At 43.8% G+C, this 19,328-nt stretch overlaps 1 protein-coding gene across 1 annotated transcript in view; it reads right to left on the reverse strand.

Moving 5' to 3' along the window:
- Cfap61 (cilia and flagella associated protein 61) overlaps positions 1 to 19,328 on the reverse strand; it is a 273,757-nt gene that overhangs the window by 178,262 nt on the left and 76,167 nt on the right. The window contains exons 11-13 of the mRNA XM_042055131.1: positions 15,843 to 16,027; positions 14,400 to 14,439; positions 11,575 to 11,714 (exon numbers count right to left, since the gene is read on the reverse strand). Coding sequence (XP_041911065.1) covers positions 11,575 to 11,714; positions 14,400 to 14,439; positions 15,843 to 16,027 — 365 coding nt within the window. The remainder of the gene's footprint in view (positions 1 to 11,574; positions 11,715 to 14,399; positions 14,440 to 15,842; positions 16,028 to 19,328) is intronic.

Below are 19,328 nucleotides of genomic sequence, written 5' to 3' on the forward strand. Positions count from 1 at the left end.
AGTTGTCATAAAACTGGCCAGTACATATACCTTCCTCCAAGCTCCCAGCTCCCAGCTCCCAGCTCCCAGCTCCCAGCTCCCAGCTCCCAGCTCCCAGCTCCCAGCTTCCAGCTCCCAGCTCCCAGCTCCCAGCTCCCAGCTCCCAGCTCCCAGCTCAGACCACACCATAGCCTACTTTGAAAGCCAGGGCTTCTCCTAGCCTACAGTGGCACTGAGTAAGGGCTCAGTGGGACTTGGAGTTTTTTTCTCAGGTGTCACAAATCACAAACATCATTTCTCTCCTCTGTCCACAGAAATCAGATAGGGTGACACAGCCTTTTTGTATTACACCAAGAAGCTCACGTGACTGTTATTTATATTCAGCAAAGAGGAACACTTGAGAATTTTTATATGTTCCTAAAATTTCAGCAGGAGGAAGAATGGGCAATAGCAATTCTGCCTGACACCGGACTCGCTAGTTGCTTGAAATGTGGCTACTCAAACTTTATAGGTACTCTGTTAACTGGGTTTTGATTCACTGGTACAAACAAGACTACAAAACAGCTCAATGCTTTCATACTGAGCATACATTGAAACAAAGTTTTGTATGTAATAGGTTATATGATAAATACTGAAATTTAGTTGTTCCTAGTTTAAATTTGTACATTAATATGTCTATTAGAAAATTAAAATTACTAATATACTCACAGTGTATTTTTCATGGGTGGAGCTGTTACACATGCCTGCCTCTATTTATCCCTCAGGATCATCATTTACCTCCTTTGAGCCTGGGTCTCTCTCTGGTACCAAGCTCAGCAGTTAAATTGACCTGGCTGGCCTTTAAGCCTTGACCACTGCTGTCTCTGCCTCCCCGGAGCTGGGATCATCTGACTTGGGTTCTGGGGATTTAGCCAGTGTTTGTGTCACAAACACTTTATTGACTGCTACCTCCAGGCCCCCTGAGAGCTATTTGACAAAAGTTTTTAACTCAGGAAGATGAGGAGAGGAGGGAAGAAGAAAGAGGGGGTGGGTGCAGAGTGCACATCTGTACTCAGAAGGCTGAGATTGGAAGACTGAGAGTTCCAGGCCAGGGTAGGCTAATAGTGAGACCCTGACTCAAAACAGAACAATAAGCAGGTATAGAGATTTAGTGCACAGGGGCCTCTGCATTGCTTCTGCTTCTGGTTCTGGCAACAGCAGGTGGCCTGTTTGTTTTGGCTTTAACTGGAATGAGATGGGAGGTCTATGACTGGCAGAAAGGAAATAAAATGTGGCATGGGTGCACATCCTAATCGCTTCTATACAAAAACTGACTGGAGCATTTAGAAAACCTGAAAAGCGAGCAAACTCCCAATTAAAATGTATTTGCCTAAAACTCAATCATTAAACTGACATTACTTAAAAATGGTTCATTCAGTCAACCAGTCAGAAAAGGCTCTGAAACATCTGGAGTGTCCCCAGGGCTGCAGAAGACAGTGGTTCACTGGATGTGCCTAAGAGCTGTTCTACTTTCATCCCTCCGAGAACCTTCCCCTTCTCATTACGACCACTATCGAGGCCCTGTTCTTTCAGCCTGGCTATGTACAACTTGGAAGGAGAACACCTGGGTTGTTCTGTTCTGTTTCTTCCTTACACGACCTTTCCAGAGACAGCTGCACACTCAGTGACCATAATGATCGTAACTATTCTTTTCCTCAGGGTTCGAAAACAATTCTTAGGCACCCTGACTCAAAGTGGGAGATTACTGATGCTCTTCCTTATCTATCACATTGGGTACCACAAGATTTTCAGTCTTGGTAGCCTGCTTCAACACAAGATGTTCTATTCCTCTCCTTAAAGACAAAACAAAACAGCAAACCTGGCCTTAAAAGCCAGAATTTGAGTCCTCAGTTTGACTATACACATAAAAAAATAGAAAATGACATATGAAAAGTAAGAAGAGAGATTTACTATGTGTCCTTTCCTATTTCAAATGGAACGAAGGATTTTAGAAACTACGCATTTATGTGTCTTTCCAGTTACTGTCTCATAGGAAATTGGGCAAATTTGGTGCCAGTCAAGGGACACAAAAGATATAAAAAGAATAGGTGACCTGAGCCTCGCCGAACGTCATCACTCAGCTCCACAATCAGCAAGACTTCACTGTGAGCCATGCACAAACAAGAGAGCAACCATGCCCCAAACAAAAATGGCCCCCACAGACAAACTTGCTATTGCATTCTACTCAACAAGGCCCATTGAGGGCACAGGGAACAAAGGGCAGATTGATATCACCATCCACTGGCCATAACGCGAGCCTGGAATGGGTAAGACGGAAAGACGGTGCCATCACAGGAAATAAGATGGCAACAAAGCAAGTACGAGCCACTCACAGAAAAGCAAAGACGACAAATATATTGAAGGGCAGAATCTCTCAGAGGCAGACCACTAAAGGCCATCTTTATTTCCTGAGTAATGTTGACAACGGCTGTATGACCTAGCCAAGAAGTGAAGTGTTTCTAGTACGGTAAATATGAGTTGGATGAGTAAGTCTGCTATATCTTCCTACGATGGAAACATGTCAGATTTCAGAAAAGCACAGCACAGAAAGGTAGCAAGAGGGAATGGGCTACCAGGTCAACCAGATGCACTGATGTGTTGAGGGTGGAAGAAGAAGAAAGGTCAGCGGGCAAGTTCAGAATGGGCAAGTCGGGGAATGTAAGAAAGCAATCTGTTATATGACAGAAAACCCGGGGCTACCTTTGGAAACAACTTGGTAATTAGTATACAAGTGAAATGTTTTCATTTAAAGACCCATACAGTACCATAAGAAAATGAAAGGGAGCACCGGGTGTGGGATCTGTTGACAGAAGAGGTGGCCCTCCCTAACAAGCAGATGAGTTATCTGTGTCCGTGCTCACCAGCATGGCCAGAGGGCAGATGATAGAAACAAATATAATTTCCCAGGGGACAAAGAAGGAAATTAGGTAGGGGACCAGAACATGGGGTCATGAAATTTAAAGTAACCCAACGTAAAAGCAGGAGCAATCCATTCCAAATGTCAAGGGAAAGGAAGCAAAAACCGTGGTATAAAAAGAGAACGTGTCAAGGACTTTTGTCCTTGCCGTGCCCGCATGGCTCCCTCCTCGCCTCCGCTGTGCCTCTGCTCAAGGCCACCACTCCCGTGCACCTTGTGAAGACAGGAGTCCCTCCCCATCCGGCACTTAGCCACATGCTATACTCGTCTCCTTTCTCCTAATGTATCCACTATCTAGTTCATCTCTCTCCTTTATTTGTGTCTTCCTTGTCTGGCTAAAATGCAGACCCCATGAGAGTCAGGACTGCCGTCTGTCTGGGTCACATGTTTCCCCAGCACCTGGGTTAGAACTGGCACAAGTGCACAGTTGATGCTGCATGTTCTATTAGATGAATGAGGAGCTCTGCCACAGGCCTTTGGGAACGAAAGCACACGATTAGCCTGTTACCTTCCCACCGTGGTACTACATGGATGTCAGCCCAGAATGTTGCAGCCATGCCAATGTGATAAAGAGCCAACTGCAGATGGAGCAGACACAGGAGAGGCCACAGCGGAAGAAAGGAAAGGAACAAAGGCCCTTAAAATGCGAACTTTGAAGTCCTGCCTATCACCACACCGCCTACTTATGGAGCAATCAATGGCAGAAAGCTCTTCCTGAATTGGTCTCTATTTTACTTCTAACTGAAAATAGTCTCCCAGTTAGCGTAAACTTTGAACTTTAGTTAACTTGATACCAAATTAACATTTTCTAGTAGAGAAATAACAGGTGCCCGTGATTTGCTGTAAGTCAAACTGAAATAAGCATCCTGAGTAAAAGGAGGCAGAAAAGATCTAAATAGAAACCTCACCAGAGAGGTCACATGGGTGAAGGCTCAGCATTGGAAATGCATTCACACGAAATCATTCCGTGGCGTCCATCACTAGGGGGCTGCACATTCAGAAAACGGACGCAGTGATGCCATAGAGAAGCTCGAAGGGTCCAATCCATACTGAGAACAGCGAAGCTTGGCAGGGAGGAGGAGCAGTTGTTACAAAATGGTCCGGCCACTCTTTGAGAGATGCTGACAGTTTTGTACAAAGGCAAACTATACTGTGATCATAGCAACTAGCAGTCCCATTCTCTCTCAGCCAAAGAAGCTGAAAAACTTAGGTCTACACAAAACCCTGCATGTGAATGCTTTTACATCTTTGTTCATAATGGTCTAAACGTGTTCCTTAGCGGGTGAACAGAAAGATACACCTCCGTGTGTCTAGATGATGGTATAATATTTGGTGCTAGAAATAAATGAGTCACCAAATCATGAAGTGACGCGGGGGTTAAATGCATATGACCAAGAAAGAGAAGACAAGTTGACAAGGTGACATATTGTAGGATTCTAACTACTTTTCTAGAAATGATTAAAAAAAATTAGAGTGAGTAAAAAGGTCAGAGAGTGTCAGTGTTAAGGGGGAAAGAAGGAACAGCAGGCAGGACACAGAGGTTTAGGGCAGTGAAACTATTCTGTGTGTGACATTATAATGGCGCCATTACATGTGTCCCCAAATCCACTGAATATACAACACAATGTTAGTTACTGTCCTCACTGATCTGACAAAATGCTTGACAAAAGCAACTTAGGAAGGAAGGAAAAAGAAAGGAAGGAAGAGAGGGAGGAAGGGAGGTAGGGAGGAAGAAGGAAGAGGGAGGAAGGGAAAAGGAAGGAAAGGAAAAGAAAGGAAGGAAGGAATTATTTCAGTTTGTAATCTGAGAGGATGCAGTCCTTCACGGCAAGAGAGGAGAGGGCAGGGGGAATCTGATGCAGTTGGTCACGTGATGCCCACACTCTGGAAATGGAGAAAGATGAATATGGTGCTCACTGGCTTTCTCCTTTTTATTCAGTTCAGGACCCCAGACCATGGGACAGTGCTCCTTCATTCAACATTGGTCTTCTCTCGATTAAATATCTCTACAAGTGCCCTCACAATCATGCCCAGGGTTATGTCTCTTAGGTTGACTCTAAATTCCATTGCGTTGACCACCAGACCATCACAGAGGCTAAACTGGAACCCTAGCATAAACTATGGACTTTGGTTGATAACGAAGTATCAGTTTGTTCATCAGCTATAACAAATGTAGCCTTCTGGTACCAAATGAGAATAATGGGACAGAGAAGGGAGATGTGAAAAGGCTTTTTATGTTGCCTCACTTTTTCAGGGAACCTAAAACTATTCTAAACACAAAGTTTATTAACGAAAAAGCAAAAAAAAAAAAAAAGTTATCTTTTTTTGCTTTTTTGAGACAGGGTTTCTCTGTAGCTTTGGAGCCTGTCTTGGAACTCACTCTTGTAGACCAGGCTGGCCTTTAACTCACAGAGATCTACCTGCCTCTGCCTCCTGAGTGCTGGGATTAAAGGTGTGCACCACCACTGCCCGGCAAAATAAGTTATCTTTATTGCCCCTGCAGTCCTGCTTTTCAGAGGCACCTGGCTGAGTAGAATCATATACCCCATCTAGAACTTCTGAATACACGTAAGACAAACACTGGCTGTGATGTGTGTGTATAATATCATTTTCCTCCTCTTCCTTTCAATGGTGGGGAAAGCGTGTTTTTACTAGAAGCATACCTAGCTGACTCTTGCCATGTTTCCCAGCCTCCCCTGCAGCCAGATCAGACCAACAACCAAGTTCCAAGAGATGATGAGGCTCCAGGAAACCACCCTCCACTAACCCTCTAAGATGCAAAATGGCGAGAAGAGCTCTGCCACATTTACAGAGCTTTGTTGCCACCTTTTTCCTTGTGCTAGACCTTATGGTTGGCGACGCTGCTGCTCAGGTTATGAATTAATGCGATGGGTTAAACTGGGCCCCAAAGTAGCAGAGGCCGGGTGGCAGCAGTGAATCACCAAGGGCAAGGCGATCATGGTTATCACAAGGGGCAGCATAAACAACACAATACCCACAATGGCCTGACCTGTAATAGGCAGCACAGACACAGTGATTGTTATAGTGGCAAGGCTTGTATGGATCTTTGGCACTGGATAATCAATCACGGTGTTCCCAGGCATGAAACAGTTAAAGAAGCCTTAGGCATTTTTGTTTGATCTGTATACAGCTAAAAAGTTCTCAAACAAATAAAGTAAGGCTACATTGTATCATGGAAAAGGGGCATCTTGGCACAGGACCCAATTTTCTGACTTGAGACAGTTTGCAGACATAGAACCCCTTAAATGAAGAGAAGGTCGGGTTTCCTTGAGGAAGAACTTGATAAAATGCTATGAGTTTTACAGTTAGCCTTACTCCAGTCCTTTCCCAGAGGGACCTGGGGCATATTACAAGGGTAACTGTACACTGGGGGGAAGGAAACAATCGGACTTCCCAGAGTCTGATACTGGCTCTGAGTGGAGACTGCATGAAACACCGTGGCCCTCCAGTTAAAGTGGGAGCTTATGGAGGTCAGATGTTTAATGAAGTTTTGGCTGAAGTCTGACTCACAGTCGGTCCAATGGGTCCCTGAACTCATCCTCTGGTTATTTGCCCAGTCCCAGAATGTATACTTGGGACAGATAGACTTAAAATTTGGCAGAATTCCCACATTAGTTCCTCGATCTGTGGAGTGAGGGAAAGGCCGGATGGAAGGCTTTAGAGCCACCTCTGCCAGGGAAAACAGAGAATCAGAAACAGTACCACACCCCTGGAGGAGCTGCGGAAATTAGTGCCACCACCAAGGACTTGAAAGATGCAAGGGTGGTGCAGGTCCCCGCATCTCCCTCTGACTCTCCCAGTGTAGGAGACAAATGCATTGCGGAAAAATGACAATTGACTATTGGAAATTAAATCAAGCAGTAATTCCAATTGCAGCTGCTATATCAAATACGGTGTCCCTCTTAAGCAGACTGGCACAGCTCCTGGTACGCAGTTTGCAGCTATTGATCTGGCAAATGCCCTTTCCTCAGTTCCTGTGCATAAGGACCACCGGGAGCAATTTGCTTTTTTAGTGGGCAAGGCCAGCAGTAGACCTTTACAGTTTTACCTCAGGATATATTAACTCTCCAATGCTGTGTCTTAACTTAGTTTGAAGGGATCTTGATCATCTGTCTCTCCCACAAAATCGATTCACTATATTGATGACATCACGCTAATTGGACCAAGTGATCAGGAGGTAGCAACCATGATGGATCCTTTGGTAACACATATGTGCATCCGAGGATGGGAAATAAATTCAACTAAAATTTAAGGGCCTTCTAGTTCAGTGAAATTCTTAGGAGTCCAGTGATGTGGGGCATGCAGAGATGTTTCTTCTAAGGTGAAGGATGAATGATTGCACCTGGCCCCACCCACCGCCTAGGAAGAAGCACGTTCAGGGGTCTATTTGGATTCTGGAGACAGTACATTCCTCACTCGGGCGTGTTACTCAAGCCCAGATAGCAGGTGACTTGGAAAGCTGCTAGCTCTGTGTGGTGCCTGGAACGGGAGCAAGTCCTTCAACAGGTCCAGGCTGCTCTGCAGGCTGCTCTACCATCTGAACCATATAATTCAGCAAGCCGGATGGCACTTGAAGAGCCACACATAGGGATGCTGTTTGGGGCATTAAGCAAACCCCTACAGGTGAATCATAGACGAGACCTTAGGGATTTTGGAGCAAAGCTCTACCATTATCTGAAGACAACTATTCCCCTTCAAGAGACAGTTTAGACTGTTAACGGGCCTTAGTGGAAACAGGACCATTTGATAATAGGCCACCAAGTTACCACGTGGCCTGAGCTGCCCATCATGAGCTTGGTTTTACTTGTCCCACCAAGTCTTAGCTAGTAGGGTGTGCACACGTGCAATCCATTATCAAATGGACGTAGTATATAGTGATCAGGCTTAATCAGGTCCTGAAGGCACAATCAAGTTACGTGAAGAATGTGGTAGAGGATTATTTTAAGGTGTGCTGCTTTTGTTTATGCTGCATTTGTTTAACTCTGTGAAGCTGTGTTACTTTGCCTGTCTAAAACACCTGATGGTCTAATAAAGAGCTAAAAAGCCAGTATCGAGGCAGGAGAAAGGATAGGTAGGGTTGGCAGACATAGAGTATAGATAGAAAGAGAACTCTGGAAAAGAAGAAGGAACGAAGAAGCAAGGAGAGGACACCAGGGGCCAGGCACCCAGCCACCCAGCCAGCCACAGAGTAAGAGTGGAAGTAAGATACACAGAAGCAAGAGAAAGAAAAGGCCCAGAGGAAAAAGGTAGTTGGGATAATTTAAGAAAAGCTGACAAGAAGCAAGTCCAACCTTGGGGACTGAACAGCTACTGGATTCTTGGACTTTCTGTTGGTAGACAGCCATTGTTGGACTAGCTAAACCACATTCTGTATGCCACACTAATAAATCTCTTTCCATCAGTTCTGTTCCTCTAGAGAACCCTGACTGATATGAAGATGATACAGGCTGATGGGGGAAGAACTGTCACCAACATTCCTATTCAGTGCTGGCCCTTGCATGTTATACTATCAACATGCCAGACAAGAAATGTCTGTTGGTGCAACCGTGACTCAACTACAAATAATTGTTTTCTGTTTGGTTTTAGGTCAACTTTACAGGAGGAAACTGATGTCTGATACTGGAAGCCAGGGGGAAAACCTATGGCTGTAGAGATCATAGGTCCCCATAGGAAATCAACTGCTATTTTGTTAAGTGGATGTGATGTGCCTGTCATTTCTACTTACACCCATAGACTACTGTTATTCTCATGAGGACAGAATTCTTTCTCAGTGGGTGAGAGTTATAGCCATGACTCAGAACAGCTGAGAACAGGTGGCTGTTACTAAAGCATAGTGATTCACTGCTCAGCCATAATGGAAGAAAACAGTAAGACATTCCCATCTCCCTTTCCATGACTCAAGGAGCATTTTCATAAAAAAAGGCAAATAAAGAATGTAAGATCTTGGGGAATAAGTGGAGTATTGTTATTCCCCATGAGGGAAGAAGGAAGCTCATAAGACTCAACTATGGAAATGTGCTGGGCTAACAAAGCTGGTACTCAGAAAATGAGATCCTTTCCAGGGTTATATAAACAGTGAAGAATAGCCCGGAGAAGAGAGTACTTTGGAAAAGCTGGCTACAGGTTGGGCAGGAACTCTAGGAACAGAGTTCTGGGTCATCATCCATGCTGTGTGAACTTTTCAGTGATGCAGCCAGCTGTCGTTAGGTCACTCATGTCTCGGCAATGACTCCTAACCCATGTGAGCTCATTGCCACAGCTAGATTTTGTAGATCATTTCTTTGGTCTGTTGTTGTACTGTCTGGGAGGAATAGACACACAGTTTTTTTTTTTTGTTTGTTTTGTTTTTTTTTTTTTGGTTTTTCGAGTCAGGGTTTCTCTGCAGCTTTAGAGCCTGTCCTGGAGCTAGCTCTTGTAGACCAGGCTGGTCTCGAACTCACAGAGATCCGCCTGCCTCTGCCTCCTGAGTGCTGGGATTAAAGGCGTGCACCACCACCGCCCGGCTTGACAAACAGATTTTTACATTTTGTTCCTATGATAAAAATATTATGATCAAAAACAAATTATGGAAGAAAAAAGTTTATTTTCGCTTACAGTTCCACAGGGCAAATGGGGCATGGAAGTTGTAAGGTAACATCTTCAATGACATGCAGAAACAGTACAAACTAGAAGGGACAGGGCTACAAACCCTCAAACCTGGCCCCAGTGACATACTTCCTCCACATGTCTCTACTTTCTTTTTTAAATTGTTTTTATTGAGTTATATATTTTTCTTCCCTTCCTTCCTCTTCCCTCCCCTTCAACCCTCTCCCCTACTCAGGAGATCTTGTCTTTCTCTACATCCCATGTATATTAGATCCATGTATGTCTCTCGTAGAGTCCTCTTTGTTGTCTAGGTTCTCTGGGATTATGAATTGTAAGTTGGTTTTTCTTTGCTTTATGTCTAAAAGCCACTTATGACTGAGCACATACGACATTTGTCTTTCTGGGTCTGGATTACCTCACTCAATATGATGTTTTCTAGATCCAACAATTTGCCCACAAATTTCAAGATGTCATTATTTTTTCTACTGTGTAGTACTTCATTATGTAAACGTACCACATTTTCTTTATCCATTCTTCAGTTGAGAGGCATTTTAGGTTGTTTCCAGGTTCTGGCTATGACAAACAATGCTGCTATGAACACAGTTGAGCACATGTCCTTGTGGCACAATCGAGCATCCTTTGGGTATATACCCAAAAGTGGTATTACTGGGTCTTGAGGAAGGTTGTTTCCTAATTTCTGAGAAATTGCTATTCTGATATCCAAGGTGGGGGGGGGGGCCTGTACCAGTTTGCACTCCCACCAGCAATGAAGGAGTGTTCCCTTTACCCCACAACCTCTGCAGCTTAAGTTGTCATCAGTGTCTTTGATCTTGGCAAGTCTTACAGGTATAAGATGGAATCTCATAGTTGTTTTGATTTGCATTTCTCTGATGACTAAGGATGTTGAGCATTTCCTTAAGTGTCTTTCATCAATTTTAGGTTTCTTTGTTGAGAGTTCTCTGTTTAGGTTTGTACTCCATTTTTATTGGATTATTTGTTCTTTTGATGACCAATTTCTTGAGTTCTTTGTATATTTTGAATATCATCCCTCTGTCTGATGTGGGGTTGGCAGAGATCTTTTCCCATTCCTTCTGTTTCTATTGTGTGGAACAATTTGAGGAGTATTGGTATTAGTTCTTTGAAAATCTTGTAGAATTCTCAACTGAAACCATCTGGTCCTGAGCTTTGTTGGTTGGGAGACTTTTGACGACTGTTTCTATTTCCTTAGCAGTTATAAGTCTATTTAATTTGATTCTCTGGTCTTGATTTAATTTTGGCAAGTGATATTTACCTAGAAAATTCTCCATTTTTGTTAAGTTTTCCAATTTTGTGGAGTACAGATTTTCAAAATATGACCTCATGATTCTCTGGAATTCCTCCATGTCTGTTGCTATGGTCTCCCTTTTTATTTCTGATTTTGTGAATTTGGATGTTCTCTCTCTCTCTCTCTCTGCCTTTTGGTTAGACTATTTTGTTGATTTCAGATCTTTGTCTCGTTGATCCTTTGTATTGTTTTCTTTGTTTCTATTTTGTTGATTTCAGCTCTCAATTTGATTATTTCCTGCCATCTAGTTCTCCTGGGTGAGTTTGCTTCTTTTTGTTCTAGAATTTTCAGGTGTTCTGTTAACTCACTAGTGTGGGAATTTTCTAACTTCTTTATGTAGGCATTCAGTGCTATGAACTTTCCCTTTAACACTGCTTTCATTGTATCCCATAAATTTGGTCATTTTCATTGAATTTTAGACAGTCTTTAATTTCTTCCTTTATTTCTATCTTGACCCATTGATATTTCAGGTGAGCATTGTTTAATTTCCATGTGTTTCTGGAATTAGTGTTGCTGTTGAATTCTAATTTTAAGCCATGGTGATCTGATAAGATACATGAAGTTATTTCAACTTTTGGATCTGTTAAGGTTTGCTTTGTTAGCTAATATGTAGTCAATTTTTGAAAAGGTTCCATGAGGTGCTGAGAGGAAGGTATATTCTTTTATGTTTGGATGGAATGATCTATAGATGTCTGTTAAGTCCACTTACCTGAGCAATCCAGCTCGATGGAACACATAGAGATCATGCTCTAGGGTGCAATTGTTGAACGGGACGACCTTTACAAAGTTCTGGATGAGGACAAACTCAGGGGTGAGGTGGGGCACCGATATCAGGCAGAAGTTCTTATCCTAAAATAATTTTTTTAAAGTCAACAGGGTATTTGGAGAATATAAGAAGCCATTTATTACTAAGCAAATTCATGCTATAAAACACTAATGAAAACAGAAGTGAGACAAAGCACAAGTTGAGCTTTTCCACCGTTTGGAGAATCATTAATACAACTCATGGAGCCGAGCAACTAGGAGATGGAGAAGACATCAGGGAAGCTGACTGAGAGCAGAACAAATTACTGTAACAGAAGTAGATTCTTACTGTTGCAGCTGCTCTGCGACCGGGCTTCATTATGCAGCCAAACCTAGCCTCTAACTAATCACTCATATCCTCCTGCCTCAGCCTCCCAAGTTCTGGGATTGCAGCTTTGGAGGGATGTGCTACCACATTCAACTCCTAGCACTTGATCTCACTGACTTTAATTTCATAGCTCTGGAGACTGTACCCAGAGCCTGGCATATGTATCATAACAAGGGCCTTGAACTTAAGAAATGAGATTCATGGAAGCCTTGGCCTCTCCTCTGTGAAATGTGAGTAAATACTCCAGCCTTTCTGCCTTTAAAGCCCTCTGGTTATACACGAATCCTTTGTCATGACATCATCCTTTTGAGGTGATAATCTAAAGGCAAGCGTGAACCCCAGAAGACACAAGAGGATCAGCAAGTTCTGACAGATGCCATTTCCCTTTCTAGACCTTGCTGTCCCAGGCATCAGTCAGTGGTTACATGTGATCAATGAGAGTTTGCATTGTAGCTGGTGTGACTGAGAAACTAAAAGCTTAATTTAATATCACTTAATTAATTTAATTTCATTAATTTAAACTTTAAAGACTGGCACCGAATTCTACTTATTGGTCAAGTTTTCTGTGTGTGTGTGTCTTGTCAATCTGTCCCCACCAACTTGAATATACGAAGTTTCTTAGCCAACTGCAAATCTCATGAGACCTAAATAGAATTAAGCACTGCTGATGAAAATTCAGTTCTTGTATTGAGGTATGCTGCAATCTAAAAACACTGCACTTCAAGGCTTAGTGTAAGAGGAAGAATATAAAACAGCTCATTAGCAGGGCTGCCATTGATTGCACGCTGCAATGCCGCATCTGAGACATTGAACTGGGCGAAACGTGTTATTAACGGGGGCTTCATTTCTTCCTTTTTACTCTTTGTTCATGCAGCGACTGGAACACTCACTCCAGCGGCTAAGACTGTACAGCTCCAGGCTGTCTGTGTTCCTCGAAGCCACTTGATCCTGCCCCAGGTCCCCACAGAAGCAGCCTGCTCTTCCCAGAGCTAATTTGTCCCTTTGGGACTTCGCCTCCTCTTGAACCCTGTGAAGGTATTACTTGGGCTAATCCAAGGCCCTCGGGACATTTTGCAGCCCCAAGGAGTGAGTCATTATTTGACCTTATCTTCCTTCTTTCTAGCAAAATAACACAGCTTCTTTCAGGGAGACTTTAGAATCACAATGCTGAGCTACTCAAGCTGAAAATGAGGACTGGGTGCCAAGTCTCGGTGGACTTCCTCAGGGAGGGGGTGCTGATGATAATGAGTTGCTTCAGCTTGGATTTGAGGGATTAAGGGTGAAGTAATGAAGGTATTTTGTTCCTGTATCCTTATATCCCCAAGTCAAATAGAGTCAAAATGTAAACAGGTCTTCTGCCTATTAAAATCCAGTCTTACTTCTATAATGTGGATGTAAAAACAGGAATGAATCTCAGTGAAATGTCTTTAAGGCATCTTTGAGGGAACCAGCTTTGAACATTCTTTGTTTGGGTTAATCCACATAGCTTTATGAGCTTTGAACATGCCTTAAAAATCAATTTAAAGAAACCATAGTGGAGAACAGATTGCCCTATTCTAAAGCTGTTTGAGTTCTGAAAAAAAAAAAAAAGAGAAAGTAAAATCTAGTATCACATAATAATTATACTATACTTATTTTTTGGCCTCAATGTTACAAGTAGAAAGGGCACATGAAACAACAGATACTCTGCCCGCAGTCTGCCACTGAAGAGTCAACTTGTACATAGAACCATCACAGCGAAACATCAAGGTCCTGCCAAAGACCTACTGCTTCCCTTGACGGTCGTCCTTCTCCACTTTCTTTCCTCCCAATGATAAATTGTTGCCTAGGGATACCCCAGACAACAGTGGGACCATGGAGAGGCTCAGAGTCCCTAAGATGGAGGGGCATGTTTGCACTTTGATCTCAGATTCAATGCCCAACATGGGCTGAGCTCCTTCTACATGCCAGCCACCACGCTAGGCCCCAGGAATAAGCAGCGAAGAGAAGCCAAGCTGGAAATCGACCACAAGTTTCCTCTTTTCCACCTGCCACAAAGCAAGGCATTGATGCCAGGATAGTCTGAGCCAATGTAAACCAGAAAGAAATCCAACAATCCGAGGTCCTAAAGATCCCTAACTGCTGGCATTTTCATATATGACCATAAATGATTTAATCCCAATAAACCACTGGAATACTGTCTCTAAAAGAAACAATCGCACAGCAGATACATTACTGAAAAATGACAATATTTTCTATTTTTAAGAGTTTATGACACGCCACTTGACCATCTTTTCAGAACAGGGAAGCACTTCAAGTCTCAACATTCACAGCATTTTAAATGTCTGTACAATAAATATTCTGTCTTTCTATAACGTAACTACAAAACCAATTGTATTACTCAAAATTCAGCATATACTTACAGGAAAAAGACTGAAAACAAAACTCATAAAATCCAGGGACCTGTAAACAAGACAGTGAACAATGTTACTAGACTGCAAATAAATGTAGCATCATGAGACAGTTCATTATGTGCCCTCCCACCCCCCACACACCTCTACCCCACCCCCAACCCCGCTTCAGCAGTTAGCCAGCCAGTAGTGTCTAATCCCTTGCATACACCTGCACCATAGGCTTCATATGGCAGCAACAAAGTATCTTTGGACACTCACACAATGACCAGTAATACCTGCAATTCAAAGCCAATACTAATGATGGCCAGTCTGTGTAGGTGATCTTCCCTTTTCGTCTCGGAAGAGTTAAGGAGAGCCGTGACTGTGGGATAGGCTAGTCTGATCTTTTTTTTCATTTTTATTTGCAGAAATTTTTCTAAATAGCCACATTTGTATTTTCATAGGCAAATTATAAGGTGTCATCAAACTACATCAAAAGTAACTGTCTAGGCAAAATTTTATCTAAAAACACAGAGAAAAGAAGCATAAAACAAATATAGAAGGAATATTCCAGGCTCTTTGGTCTACACTGTAATTAAAATAGAAAGATTGCTCTTTTCAACCTCCACAATCTCCATAAGAGTTGAACATTTAATATGAAAAACCATACTTATAGAGGCTAAAAGGTGGGGTTGTGTTTAAATGTACCCCCTAAAAAGGAAATGACCAGCACTGTTTTTGGTTATCTCAGAGGTACTGTAGAAACTATTAAACCTATTAACCTTATTAAAATGGGCACATATTTTCCTCTTCAAAACAGTTTGTGGTAAGGTTGTAATAGGCGATTGCGGAGGGAGGTGCTGAGTTCAGGCATCATGCAGCAGTTCCTATTCAGCCTGAGAAAGGGGCCATAAGCCTAGCACACATAGGTGCTCCTGAGGGAAAAGGAGTGGGAGCCATGACTGACAGACATCACGCCTCCTTCTTCCAAAAGCTTTCCTGAATTGTAGGGTATCCCTTTTATGCCCTAACTCTTGGTTTGTCTCCTGCTCCAGATTAAGGATGGGGAACAAAGTAACAGACTGAGCACACATTGAACTACGACTTGGTGACCATCACCGGCTCCGGAATGAGCACTGAGTCAACCAGGCCTCTTGAAACTTTGGTGGGAAATCTCGGCTACCAACCAGAGAAACGCAGACTGTATAGAATGGAAACAGTACGTGGCTACCCAGTAGGCATTTTCAGAACTTCAACTGTGCCACAGGTGAAACAGAACTGGCCAGAGATTTTTGGCCCGGTCTGTAGGTCTTACCCAGATTTTATGAACTAGAATCTCTGTATGTGGTTCAAGAATCTGTTGTTTTAAGGTTCCCAGAAGATTAGGATATGGGGTCTGGCTTAACTACCACATACTCCGAAAAATTATTACCTAAGAAGTGCTACAACAAACAAATAGAGATCAGCACTTGCCTTGCCTCGTATTTCTCATCGATACAAAAGAGCTGAATGCAAAACGCAGAGCATTCTCCCAGGTAGATAGGGCGGAAGTGGGAGGATTCCTCCGGGAACAGGAAGGATGGCAGGGAGCTCTCACTGTTCAAAGTGAGTTCCTCATCATCCACGTTGGAGACCATACTTAACTTCTGTTCCACATCCTAGAGCCAGGAGAGAGGGGCAAGCTGGGGCGAACCACGGAGCTTTAACGGGCTAGTGGTGGCACTGTCTTTCCATGTCCTGCTCCAACGATGCCTGTGAGACTATCTCCTCAGAAACAAACCATCCTGCAAAGGTCCGTCTGAAGACCTTATTGTGACATTCAAAATGGACAGTGATACAAACAAGTTCTCACACAAAGGCCAGAAAAACAGATGTTTCCATTGTTCCACTGGGTAAAGATTCCTGTGGTAGTGTTGTGTTGTACACATTAACACCATCAGCAATGGGTTTCATCAACATTTTGTGGCACTAGAATTTCTGGACCTTGAAAATGCTCAGGTAATTCTGGGAATGAGACGGGAGCCCAGAAAGGTCCACTTGACCTCAGCCACCAGGGAAGTTAGCACCGGCTACATCCACACTGATTTGGGGGGTGAAACTTGGTTCATTCGGAGTTCCTTCTGGAACTTTTATTAATCAAAGTAACACAAGCAGAGAACCGAAATACTAGTAGTAAAACTTGGTAAAGAAAACCAGCTGTCCCTTATCCCCCACCCTCCCATCAGGTATTGCTTTTAACCATTTTGTTTCTTGGGGTACTTCCCTCTATTTCTGAAAAACAGGCTTATGCTGCTGTTCTTTAATTCATCAATTTAAATTTTTTTCTTATTAAATACTTAAGTGATGGATATATTTAAACGATTTCCATCATTTCTGCCCTGTATTCTATCCCCACTGGATAACTAAATTACATTTCTCGTTACACCAGTATTAACACTGTTATGGTACATCGTAGATGACAGAATATGGATCATGTTATGTTATTACATGTTAGGATGTATTGTTGCCACCATGAACAAAGTCGTATAACATAACTCCGTTCTCATTTGTGCACTTTCTTTTTATTTCCTTGGTTTCTACATTTCTTTCATGTTTTGTAAGACTTGAGAAGTGTTGGTCAATCTCATCAATCGGGTATTTGAAATAATCTATGAAATTCACTGTTACTCTCCCCTGCCTATTCAGGACTTGGAGCTTGTAATGGTTTGAAGGAGAAAAGTGTCCCCTAGGGTCAGGCATTTGAACACTCAGGACACACTTGAAGATGCTCTTCCTGAAGGTGTAGGAGGTGTGGCCTTATTGGAGGAAATGTGTTCCTGGGGGCGGGCTTTGAGAGCCCTACTTCCAGCTTATCCTCACCATCTAATGCTCTCTGGTAAAGATGTGATCTCTCGGCTTCCCACTGCTACGGCCACGGCTTCCACTTCCTGCTATGCCTCCCCACCATGACCGACCTTGAGCCACCTGGAACTGTAATCCCAAATAAAATCTTTTGGTCAACAGTGTTTTATCAGAATAACAGAAAAGTTACTAATACAGAGGCTGGAGAGATGACTCAGCCGTTAAGAGCACTGACTGCTCTTCCAGAGGTCCTGAGTTCAAATCCCAACAAACACATGGTGGCTCAAAACCACCTGTAATGAGATCTTGTGCCCTCTTCTGGCCTGCAGGCATACATGCAGACAGAACACTGCATACATAATAAATAAATCTTTAAAGAAAAATTAATACAAAACTCTCCCAGTCCACAGTTCCAACCTGCAGGAGAGACTGGAAGAAGAAAACAGTGGCCCTCAAGAAGTGTTTCTGAATCCCCAGAACCTGAGAACATGTACCTTACAGCGACAGAGGACTTTGCAGATGCCGCTAAGTTGAGGATTTTGAGAAGGATCCTGGTTTACCTAAATGGATATGATAAAATGACGGGGAAGGCAGGATGCGCAGACAGGGACGGGGAGGTGTACTGTTGTGGCCCTGAAGATACAGGAAGAGGGTAAAAGGCGAGGAATGTATGTGCCCTCTAGCCACTGGCAGAGCATGGAAAAGCATTTCCCCAGATGCCTCAGAAATAACGCCCCCCCCCACCTACACTTAAAGACGCAGTGCAGTGAGACCTGCCTGGGAATTCTGATCTCTAGGCCCGGAAGACGACAGGCACAATCGTTTTAAGCCACCAAGTTGTGGCAACTGAGTACATCAACAAAGGGCTACTCCAACAAACACCTAGTTTCTGGTTTGGAGGAGAGGGTGAGGCTCCTCCATCTGAAGTGGGGGACTGGCATTTTCTCTATTCACAGCCCTCATCATCAGACAGCTCTGCAGAGTGTTTTCTTAGTTTCTCCAGGGAATGCTCACTGGTCATGTCCCCTGGGGTGTGGTTCGTCAACAATGTAAAGGGTGCAGGGAGTTTGGGGGTGCAGGCTGCTCCTTACCAGGCTGCCAAACAGACCTCTATGCTCAGCCCGGTTCCTTACCTCCCTCAGCAGAACCCCAAGCCCGGGGGTGGGGGGGAGCTCCTACACTTTTCCTGACTTCCTCTCAGACTTCTTTCCCCTTTCTCAATTCTGCTAAGCCAGTGCAAACTCCTTCATCGATTTTCTTGATTCTAAATATTTTTTAAGTGCTTATCTTCCAATAACTCCCTTCCATCCTGTTGTCTTTGTGGATTTGTGCCCTTTTCACTTCTTCACGGTCATCTCAGTGGGTTTTTGGTTTTTTCTGGAAGGGTCAGGAGATAAACATGGGAAATCGATCTTCCTTGCTTACCGACTTACCTAGATGTCCTCGGGGGGTCTAAGGGTTCTGGTCCTCCTGTCCCGTTCCATCCATGTCCATAAAGTAGTGGCCTCCCCCTTAGAAATATTAGAGAGAAAACTGTCTCCTCCCACTGAACTGTCTGTCACTCTCCTGCCTGGGGACTAGCAATGGCCTAGGGTTAGTGAGTGTCTCAGTGCGGGTTCCTCAGAGGCAAACCCAAGCTCTGGGTCTCTGCAGCTGTCACGAAGCTCTGGAAGGGGAGAGAGGAAGTGAGGCAAGGAAGCGGCGGTCACCAATGCAGGCTTTTCCAGGAGTGGCTTTCCACTATGGGATCCGTCCTGTACACTCTCTGCCTCAGAGGTACAGGGACTGGGTGTTGATTCCCCAGTCACTCTCCTCGCTGGCTCCTGGCTGTTCCCTCACGAGTTGGAGCTAGGCACCTTTAGCCCTCTTCCTTGGGGTGCTGAGGGACACTAAACAACAGAGGACAGAGAGCGGGGTTGGGGGGGGGGGGCCAGTAGCAACTGCGAATGTGGACCTGTACCAATACAGTGCCATCTCTCTGACAGCAGATCCTGCTCGCCCTGTCCCACTCTTCTCTGTCTCCACCCCCACCTGCAGACAGCCTGGACGGACAGACCTAGAGATCATTAGTGCTCTGGTTACAGCCCTGATCTCCAGCTCAGGGCTGGCCATCAGAAA

This window comes from Arvicola amphibius, chromosome 5 (assembly GCF_903992535.2).
Source record: "Arvicola amphibius chromosome 5, mArvAmp1.2, whole genome shotgun sequence".
NCBI classification, from domain to species: domain Eukaryota; kingdom Metazoa; phylum Chordata; class Mammalia; order Rodentia; family Cricetidae; genus Arvicola; species Arvicola amphibius.